At 43.9% G+C, this 11451-nt stretch overlaps 1 protein-coding gene across 1 annotated transcript; it reads right to left on the minus strand.

The window, feature by feature from the left end:
• Window positions 1-263: 263 nt before the first annotated feature.
• Window positions 264-7455, minus strand: LOC115137856 (saxiphilin-like). Its single transcript, XM_029674135.2, has 6 exons — window positions 7383-7455; window positions 5473-5536; window positions 4319-4450; window positions 4114-4203; window positions 911-1042; window positions 264-774 (listed from the first exon to the last, which is right to left on the minus strand). The coding sequence occupies exons 2-6, from the start codon at window positions 5522-5524 to the stop codon at window positions 677-679; spliced, it is 504 nt and encodes a 167-aa protein (XP_029529995.2). The 5' UTR covers window positions 5525-5536; window positions 7383-7455; the 3' UTR covers window positions 264-676.
• Between the last annotated feature and the right edge of the window lie 3996 nt (window positions 7456-11451).

Here is an 11451-nt window from a genome sequence, read left to right on the forward strand (position 1 = left end):
CTAAAGTTACTAATTTAACTTCTTGGATGTCCTGTTCACACAGAGCAATGATGTGTATCACCAACACATTCTAGCTAATACTGTACTGACCACGTTCAGCCAAGTTTCCTCCCTGCCTCCAAATATTGGTATGAACATGAAGTAACCCTCACCATTAATAGATCAGTCTGGCCCTAAAAGATCAGATGGCATCAACATGTAACAAAACCAGGGAATATGAATCATCTTTCATCCTACAAGTTCTAGTACAACATTTACTCATGTAAAGATGAAGGGCATGTACTTTATTTTACAGGATGATATAATGCATGAAGCAAACAATGGAATGATTTAGTGAAATGTGACGATGTCGACTCAGTCAAGGGGTCTTTCATCCCTCTGTGGCCTGGAACAATTCTTCAGACTCAGAGTAGCATGGTTCTGATTCTGGACTCTGAACTCCTGTATATATTGGAATGACATGTCGATGTCTTTGGAGGATCACAGCTGCCATAATTAGAATTAAATTAGAAGAGATGAAGAGATGTCATGACAGAGGGACACAGGAAGAAGAGAGATCATGACACTGAAATCATTGGAGCATCTTGTAAAGAAAGCATAAAGAGGTCCAAGGTAGGAAGCAAGAGTAGTGATGTGTTGGACTTTAAAGTGGGGCCTCATTTACCACCACAGGGCCTCATTTAGACTTAGTGGAACAGTTGATTCTAGCATTGCCTGGTGGAGTGTCAGTACCCTGGATCTTCTGTCCAGAACTTTTCACACACCAACAGTAACCTACCAGAAAGAGACATGTTAATAACCTGTTACATAATACAATATTTACACAAATATACATTTTACTGTAACACATTGAATTGTCACGTTCAACTGAATTGGATCATTTATAGTGTGTGTGTGTGTGTGTTTTAACCTGTAGAGCCCCAACATTGCTCAGGGGTGTATCGTCCAGCGGCGTCACACGTGGGGATGTAGGCTCCAACTAGGCCATGTGGCACGGCATCTCTAGCATCCTCACATGGGGTCTTGGGTCGTATCGCACCATCTGGACACACAGGTTGTTATGCAGGTGAGTGAGGACCCAAAAGCGGTTTAACAGAAACAGAGTCTTTTAATGTCCAAACACAGGGAAAACATAAATCCTCTTCAGATGTATAGGTTGACTAAATAGACAACCCGCAGAGAGGGCGACAAACAAATCATATAGTCCTCTGATCTTTACATGAGAGTCCCCTTCTAGCAGCAGAGGAGAATAGCAGGACTAGCGGCAACAGACTGCAGGTACCTCCGGGTAGGCGCGGACCGTAGAGGACAGAGGCACCTGATCACACGCAGCATCTAATGAAGAGGCAGATTACGACAGGACAGGACAAGGGCGAAGCAAACGAGAATCCGACAAAGACAGAAGCAGAAACAGAGAGAGAAATAGAGACCTAATCAGAGGGAAAAGAGGGAACAGGTGGGAGAGAGTAAACGAGGTAGTTAGAGGAGACGAGGGACAGCTGAGGGAAGGAAAGGGAGAGAAGGTAACCTAATACGACCAGCAGGGGGAAACGAAGAGAAGAGAAAGAACAGGAACAAGACATAACATGACAATACATGACACAGGTAACATACATTGTAATGTGGACATAACATAACAATGATGGATATACATTCTGGAATCATGGACTGTGTTCTATATGGGACCCTGTTCCCCTTTGGGCCCTGGTCAGGAGACTGCATCCTATATTGGATCCTGTTCCCCGTTGGGGCCTGGTCAGGAGACTGCATCCTATATGGGACCCGGTTCCCCTTTGGGCCCTAGTCAGGAGACTGCATCCTATATGGGACCCTGTTCCCCTTTGGGCCTTGGTCAGGAGACTGCATCCTATATGGGACCCTGTTCCCCTTTGGGCCCTGGTCAGTAGACTGCATCCTATATGGGACCCTGTTCCCTTATTGGCCCTGGTCAGGAGACTGCATCCTATATGGGACCCTGTCCCCTTTGGGCCCTGGTCAGGAGACTGCATCCTATATGGGACCCTGTTCCCCTTTGGGCCCTGGTCAGGAGACTGCATCCTATATGGGACCCTGTTCCCTTATTGGCCCTGGTCAGGAGACTGCATCCTATATGGGACCCTGTCCCCTTTGGGCCCTGGTCAGGAGACTGCCTCCTATATGGGACCCTGTTCCCCTTTGGGCCCTGGTCAGGAGACTGCATCCTATATGGGACCCTGTTCCCCGAAGGGCCCTGGTCAAGAGACTGCATCCTATATGGGACCCTGTTCCCCTTTGGGCCCTGGTCAGGAGAAGTGCGCTATACGGAATAGGAAGCCATTTCAGATGTACATTTCTGAAATATTCAGTTGTTGCTTCACTCCTTCAGAGATCTTCAAAGGTCTTCACTGGGTCTCTCTCTCTCTCTCTGTCCTGCCTGTGAGTTAAATTCTCCCTCCTCTCCTTTTTAAGGACCCGTCCAGTCAGACCCTCCCTCTGGAACCCCGCCCGGAGAGTTGGATGTCCGAAATGGCGGCGAGTAGTGAAGAACAAAAATGCAGGAAATTAACCTCTTCCTTCTACCCTCTACTTTTTTGAACATTCTGTTAAAAATCGCGCAACATTTCAGCGCCCTGCTACTCATGCCAGGAATATAGTATATGCATTTGCTTAGTCTGTGTGGATAGAAAACACTCAGACGTTTATAAAACTGGTTAAATCACTGCTGTGGCTTTACCAGAACGGCATTTACATCGAAAAGCACAGGAAAAACTGATCACTGAAAATGGGAAAATATATCCATGCGCTACTTGAACCCATTGATAAAGGTGAACCACAATTAATTGACTGAGGTTGCAGTACCTACAGCTTCCACACGGTGTCTAGAGTCTTGTCATTTCCCTTCGAGGTTTTTCTTGGTCAAACACATGCAGGGCACCGTATTTCTTCAGGTCTAGGACCGGATATTTTCGTTGAGTTTCTAGCCGGACATTTTTCCAGACGGACAGCTAATGATCTTTATATCGCCTCCTGATGAATTTTATCGCTTATTAACGTTTACTAATACCTAAAGTTGCATTACAAACGTATTTCGAAGTGTTTTGTGAAAGTTTATCGTCGACTTTTTGAATTTTAAAAAATGACGTTACGTTTTGAAAACGCTGTTTTTTTCGTTTATCACACAGTCTACATATAACGATATCTTGGCTTTATATGGACCGATTTAATCGAAATAAAGACCCAATAGTGTTTATGGGACATCTAGGAGTGCCAACAAAGAAGATGGTGAAAGGTAAGGACTGTTTTCTATTTTATTGTGCGGTTTGTGTAATGCCGAAATGCTAATTATTTTGTTTACGTCCCCTGCGTGGCTTTTGTGTTGTAGTGTATTGGTGCATGCTATCAGATAATAGCTTCTCATGCTTTCGCCGAAAAGCATTTTAAAAATCTGACTTGTTGCCTGGATTCACAACGAGTGTAGCTTTAATTCGATACCCTGCATGTGTATTTTAATGAACGTTTGAGTTTTAACTAATACTATTAGCATTTAGCGTAGCGCATTTGCATTTCCAGAGCTCTAGTTGGGACGCAAGCGTCTCAGGTAGAAGCAAGAGGTTAAGAAGTAGTTGTTTTGGCAACAGCTGTGCTGGATTGAGAACAATGTGGCTGTCAGTTCTGATGTTATGTAGCAGGAGGATGAGGGTTAAAACCTGTTAGGGATGATGCGAATTTTCGCAGCTTTTTGTAAAAAATTGCGCAACATTTCAACGTCCTGCTACTCATGCCAGGAATATAGTATATGCATATGATAAGTATATGTGTATAGAAAACACTCTGAAGTCTCTAAAACTGGTTAAATTGTGTCTGTGGCTATAAGAGAACGTGTTTAGGAGTAAAAATCCCAGGGATGACCTGAATGGTCGGTAGTGGAAAGACCCAGGAAGAAGAAAGATCATGACACAGGAAGAAGAGAGATCATGATACAGAAAGACAGGAAGAAGAGAGATCATGATACAGAAATCAGTTTAGCATCTTGTAAAGAAAGCATAAAGAGGTCCAAGGTAGGAAGCAAGAGTAGTGATGTGTTGGAGTTTAAAGTGGTGATGGTGTTGGATGAGACCACAGGGCCTCACTTACTCTGGGTGGAACATATGATTGGAGCAGTGCCTGGTGGAGTGTCAGTACCCTGGATCTTCTGTCCAGAACTGGTCACACACCAACAGTAACCTACCAGAAAGACATGTTAATAACCTGTTAAATATATAACATTTACACATTTTACTGTAACATGTTGAATTGTCACGTTCAACTGAATTGGAGCATTTATAGTGTGTGTGGTAACCTGTAGAGCCTGAACATTGCTCAGGGGTGTATCGTCCAGCGGCGTCACACGTGGGGATGTAGGCTCCAACTAGGCCATGTGGCACGGCATCTCTAGCATCCTCACATGGGGTCTTGGGTCGTATCGCACCATCTGGACACACAGGTAACATACATTGTTAGGTGGACATAACATAACAATGATGGATATACATTCTGGAATCATGGACTGTGTTCTATATGGGACCCTGTTCCCCTTTGGGCCCTGGTCAGGAGACTGGATCCTATATGGGACCCTGTTCCCCGAAGGGCCTTGGTCAGGAGACTGCATCCTATATGGGACCCTGTTCCCCTATGGGTCCTGGTCAGGAGACTGCATCCTATATGGGACCCTGTTCCCCTTTGGGCCCTGGTCAGGAGACTGCATCCTATATGGGACCCTGTTCCCCTTTGGGCCCTGGTCAGGAGACTGCATCCTATATGGGACCCTGTTCCCCTTTGGGCCCTGGTCAGGAGACTGCATCCTATATGGGACCCTGTTCCCCGTTGGGCCCTGGTCAGGAGACTGCATCCTATATGGGACCCTGTTCCCCATTGGGCCCTGGTAAGGAGACTGCATCCTATATGGGACCCTGTTCCCTTTGGGCCCTGGTCAGGAGACTGCATCCTATAAGGGACCCTGTTCCCGAAGGGCCCTGGTCAAATTCTGCTACTTGTTTAAAACGCCTGTGGAGTCAAATTCCAGTTTCGTAGAAGAGCTGATGAAACTAAGACTGGAAATTGTATCAGTTTATTGCTAGACAATCCAATCATACATCCAGTTGAATGATCAAACCATTCATATCAGAATACCTCAGTCCAGCATCTAGATATACATCTCTGGAACTAGAGGAGTGGCAGGTAGCCTGCAGTTAGAGAGTTGGGCCAGTAATTCAAATCAGTGAGCTGACAAGTTGATATATCCATCTATGTGCCCTTAAGCAAGGCGCAACCTTCATTTCTCCAGTGTCAATGTTGATAATGGCTGACCTCTCAGAGGGTGTCCCATGGAGAACCGGTAATGAATAGAAACACATTTCCAAATCACACCTGTGTATTAACACCTACATGTGTGAAGTAGGTGTGTTATGTTTATTTAAGATGTTGGGGAGTAGGTGTGAAGTATGTCCCGCTTACCTCCCAGAGCAAAAGCCGTGCTGACAAGCAGAATGATAGTCAATATCGCCATGGTGATAGTCTCCTGAGAGAGAGAAAGAGAGATTAGTTGAGCATTTTAAAGCATCTGGAATGGCTGTGGGTACTAGAGGAGAGGTTAAGGAAACCCACTATTAGGTACAAAACTGAAATAACAACCAAAGCAGCATTTTCTAAACCCAGTCCTGAGGACCCCAAGAAGAAGTATGGGCAACACGGTGCTACTAGTCTGATGTAACTCAGGTATCACTTCTTCAACCACATACAATAGATTAGCCTGGCACACAGGAATATGTATCCTTCCCAAATGGCTCCTCACTCCTTGTGTAGTGAACTACCTTTGACGAGGGCCTACAATGCACTACATAGGGAATGGGAAGCATTATAGATAGTCAGAGGCTACCCATTTACTGCAAAGGTAACTAGTAGTCTACGCTCTTAAATTCAGGGGGCCACTCCACAAAAATGGCACAACTACATAGTGCACTACGTTTGACAAGTGCACATAACATTTAGGTAACATTGGAGATGCAGATAGTCTATTAAATAATGATGCACTCTCACCTTCTGCACTCTTCCAAGGGATTCACTGGGTGTCTCCCAGTACCATTTTTGTGAAGTGGCCCCCTGAATTTAAGAGCGTAGACTACTAGTTACCTTTGCAGTAAATGGGTAGCCTCTGACTATCTATAATGCTTCCCATTCCCTATGTAGTGCATTGTAGGCCCTTGTCAAAGGTAGTTCACTACACAAGGAGTGAGGAGCCATTTGGGAAGGATACATATTCCTGGGAAGTTAAGTGAGTTTTAATATTAATAATTAATACACAGGTGTGATTTGGAAATGTGTTTCTATTCATTATCGGTTCTCCTTGGGACACCTTCTGAGAGGTCAGCCATTATCAACCTTGACACTGGAGAAATGAAGGTTGTGCCTTGCTTAAGGGCACACAGGCAGATATATCAACTTGTCAGCTCACTGATTTGAACTACTGGCCCAACTCTCTAACCGCAGGCTACCTGCCACTCCTCTAGTTCCAGAGATGTATATCTAGATGCTGGACTGAGGTATTCTGATATGAATGGTTTGATCATTCAACTGGATGTATGATTGGATTGTCTAGCAACTATCAGGAAATAACACTAATACAATTTACCCTCACGTTTTGTCTTAGTGTCATCAGCTCTTCTACAAAACACAGAACCAGAATTGACTGCACAGGGTTTTTAAACAACTTAAATATTTAGCCAGGAAGCTCTGATTTGAACTACTGGCCCAACTCTCAAACAGCGTCCAGAAATGTATATTGTCCTGAAATGTTATGTCCACATTACAAAGCATGTTACCTGTGTCCAGATGCTATGATACGACCCAAGACCCCATGTGAGGATGCTAGAGATGCCACTGTAAATGGCTCAATTGGAGCCTACATCCCCACGTGTGACGACAATGGACAATACACCCCCGAGCAATGTTGGGGCTCTACAGGTTAACACGGACGCACATGCAGACACTAAATCCTCCAATTCAGTTGAATGTGACAATTCAATGTGTATATGCAACATGTCTATTTCTGGTAGGTTACTGTTGGTGTGTGACCACTACTGGACAGAATATCTAGGGTACTGAGACTCCACCAGGCACTGCTATCACCTGCTAGCAACTGTTCCATCAAGGTGTGTGTTTATACATACTCATTCACTAAATGTTACTACTTTTCAGCTGATTCTTGATGTGTATATTTTGTTGTTGTCTGTAATTGTAGATGAAAGGCGTTGGAAGTAAGATGTAGAAGACTGACAGTTGTCTTTACTGAACTACAGGAACGGATTCACATCCCATACAAATAAATACATGAAGAAATCCAGAGATTAAAGTGTTGATTTACTTACTTTATTGTTGGTGTGATTTTTCTGAACCAGTCCAATTCTGGGAAATGGAGGAAGGACGAGGACCTTTATGGTGACTGTATTACCACACCCACCGGAAGTTACAGAACATGAAGGCAGTCAAATGCCACGTGGCCATGTAGTAGTTAGGCTTCTCCAAGCTCTGATGCTGGTGATGGTCATTAGTAGCCTACCACACCTGCTAACTGCCTGGTACTCAGCACTCTATTGTCCCTCTAATCACTCTGACATCAACTCTGAAGTCATCTTAAATAAACATAACACACCTACTTCACACACACGTATATTTCCATTAAATTTCCAATGGCAAAGACAATATAGGGAAGAGAGATGGGGAAAAAATAAAAAATTCTGAACAGTTAGTCCTTGGGGTTTTGCCTGCTACATAAGTTCTGTTATACTCACAGACATAATTCAAACATTTTTAGAAACGTCAGAGGGTTTTCTATCCAAATCTATGAATAATATGCATATCTTATATTCTTGGCATGAGTAGCAGGAAGTTGAAATTGGGCACGCTATTTATCCAAAAGTGAAAATGCTGCCCCCTAGCTTTAAGAGGTTATTAATACACAGGTGTGATTTGGAAATGTGTTTCTATTCATTACCGGTTCTCCATGGGACACCCTCTGAGAGGTCAGCCATTATCAACATTGACACTGGAGAAATGAAGGTTGCGCCTTGCTTAAGGGCACATAGATGGATATATCAACTTGTCAGCTCACTGATTTGAACTACTGGCCCAACTCTCTAACTGCAGGCTACCTGCCACTCCTCTAGTACCAGAGATGTATATCTAGATGCTGGACTCAGGTATTCTGATATGAATGGTTTGATCATTCAACTGGATGTATGATTGGATTGTCTAGCAACTATCAAGAAATAACACTGATACAATTTACCCTCACTTTCAGTCTTAGTTTCATCAGCTTTTATACAAAAGACAGAAACTGTATTTTGACTCCACAGGGCTTTTAAACAAGCAGTGGCATTTCCATATTTATCCAGGAAGTTGCATATTAATCCAGGAAGTTGCATATTAATCCAGGAAGTTGCATATTAATCCAGGAAGTTGCATATTAATCCAGGAAGTTGCATATTAATCCAGGAAGTTGCATATTAATCCAGGAAGTTGCATATTAATCCAGGAAATTGCATATTAATCCAGGAAGTTGCATATTAATCCAGGAAGTTGCATATTAATCCAGGAAGTTGCATATTAATCCAGGAAATTGCATATTAATTCAGGAAGTTGCATATTAATCCAGGAAGTTGCATATTAATCCAGGAAGTTGAATATTAATCCAGGAAGTTGCATATTAATGGGGCATACTTATTTAAGATAGTGCGGAAGGCACTTTTAAAGAATAGCCAGGCATCATCTACTAACGGGATGAGGTCAATGTCATTCCAGGATACCCCGGCCAGGTGGATTAGAAAGGCCTGCTCGCAGAAATGTTTCAGGGAGCGTTTGACAGTGATGAGGGGTGGTCGTTTGGTCGCAGACCCATTACGGATGCAGGCAATGAGGCAGTGATTGCTGAGATCCTGATTGAAAACAACAGAGGGTTATTTGGAGGGCGCGTTAGGTTGACATCTATGAGGATGCCCGAGGGCACAGCTGGGGACAGAGGGAGGTCTATAGCAAGCGGCAACAGTGAGAGACTTGTTTCTGGAAAGGTGCATTTTTAGAAGTCTAAGCTCAAATTGTTTGGGTACAGACTTATTCTGCAGAGTTCTGTATTACTATCTATCTTTGCAGTAGATTGAAACACCTCCCCCTTTGGCAGTTCTATCTTGGCGGAAAATGTTATAGTTGGCGATGGAGATTTCAGGGTTTTTGGTGGTTTTCCTGAGCCAGGATTCAGACACTGCTAAGACATCTGGGTTGGCAGAGTGTGCTAACGCAGCGAGTAAAACACACTTAGTGAGTAGCCTTCTAATTTTAACATGAATGAAACCAAGGCTTTTATGGTTACAGAAGTGAACAAATGTGAGCACCTGGGGAGTGGGAGTGGAGCTAGGCACTGCAGGACCTGGATTAACCTCCACATCACCAGAGGAACAGAGGATAAGTAGGATAAGGGTACGGCTAAAGGCTATAAGAACTGGCCGTCTAGCACGTTCGGAACAGAGTAAAAGGAGCAAGTTTCTGGGCACGATAGCATAGATTCAAGGCATGGTGTATGGTACAAAGGTAAGGTAGGATGAGAGTACATTGGAGGTAAATCTAGGCATTGAGTAATGATGAGAGAGATGTTTAAACAAGGTGATGTCATCGCATATGTAGGAGGTGGAACAACATGGTTGGTTAAGGCATATTGAGCAGGGCTAGAGGCTCTACAGTGAAATAGACAGTAATCACTAACCATGATAGTAATGAATGAGGCATATTGATATTAGAGAGAGGCATGCATAGCCAAGTGAACATATGGATCCAGTGAGTGGTTGGGCTGACTGGGGACACAGCGATTCAGACAGTTAGCAGGCCGATGCTAACAAGCTAACAGTTAGTAGGCCGGGGCTAAACAAGCTAGCAGTTAGCAAGCTGGGTTAGCAAGCAAGCAAGCAAGCAGTTAGCAGGGGCTAGCAGTTACAGACCGGGCAGGCAAGCTAGCAGTTAGCAGGCCGGGGCAGGAAACCTAGCAGTTAGCAGGCCGGGGTCTGGAAGCTAGCAGTTAGTCGACAGGGGCAAGCTAGCAGTTCGCAGGCCGGGTTAGCAAGCAGTTAGCAGACTGGGTTAGCTAGCAGTTAGCAGGGGCTAGCAGTTAGCAGACCGGGCAAGCTAGCAGTTAGCAGACCGGGGCCGGCAAGCTAGCAATTAGCAGACCGGGTTAGCCAGCAAGCAGATAGCAGGGGCTAGCAAGTTAGCCTTTCCAGATCCGAAGTAAATATAAATACATTAGAAAAAAAGGCAGATCCACGCCTCATTGGATGAGGCGGGTTGCAGGAGAGAATTTAGAAGTTGAGGTTTAGCAAATTATTTTAAATGATAGATATGTTAGCAGGCCGATGTTAACAAGCTAACAGTTAGTAGGCCGGGGCTAAACAAGCTAGCATGATAGATATGCGGAAAAAAAGATATAAACGATATATGCAAGAGACACAACAGGACAAAGACATCTGACTGCTACGCCATCTTGGATTCAAAGGGTCTGAGCCGTATCTCTATATAACAGGGTCTGAGCCATATCTCCATATTACAGGGTCTGAGCCATATCTCTATATAACAGGGTCTGAGCCATATCTCCATATTACAGGGTCTGAGCCATATCTCCATATAACAGGGTCTGAGCCGTATCTCTATATAACAGGGTCTGAGCCATATCTCTATATAACAGGGTCTGAGCCATATCTCTATATAACAGGGTCTGAGCCATATCTCTATATAACAGGGTCTGAGCCATATCTCTATATAACAGGGTCTGAGCCGTATCTCTATATAACAGGGTCTGAGCCATATCTCTATATAACAGGGTCTGAGCCATATCTCTATATAACAGGGTCTGAGCCATATCTCTGTATAACAGGGTCTGAGCCATATCTCTATATAACAGGGTCTGAGCCGTATCTCTATATAACAGGGTCTGAGCCATATCTCTGTATAACAGGGTCTGAGCCATATCTCTATATAACAGGGTCTGAGCCGTATCTCTATATTACAGGGTCTGAGCCATATCTCTAAATAACAGGGTCTGAGCCGTATCTCTATATAACAGGGTCTGAGCCATATCTCTGTATAACAGGGTCTGAGCCGTATCTCTATATTACAGGGTCTGAGCCATATCTCTAAATAACAGGGTCTGAGCCATATCTCTATATAACAGGGTCTGAGCCATATCTCTATATAACAGGGTCTGAGCCATATCTCTAAATAACAGGGTCTGAGCCATATCTCCATTTTTTTTTAACTTAACTAGCCAGGTCAGTTAAGAACAAATTCTTATTTTCAATGACGGCCTAGGAACAGTGGGTTTAGTGCCTTGTTCAGGGGCAGAACAACAGATTTTTACCTTGTGAGCAAAGAGATTCAATCTTGCAACCTTTTGGT

Source organism: Oncorhynchus nerka, linkage group LG12, assembly GCF_034236695.1.
Source record: "Oncorhynchus nerka isolate Pitt River linkage group LG12, Oner_Uvic_2.0, whole genome shotgun sequence".
Classification (NCBI taxonomy): domain Eukaryota; kingdom Metazoa; phylum Chordata; class Actinopteri; order Salmoniformes; family Salmonidae; genus Oncorhynchus; species Oncorhynchus nerka.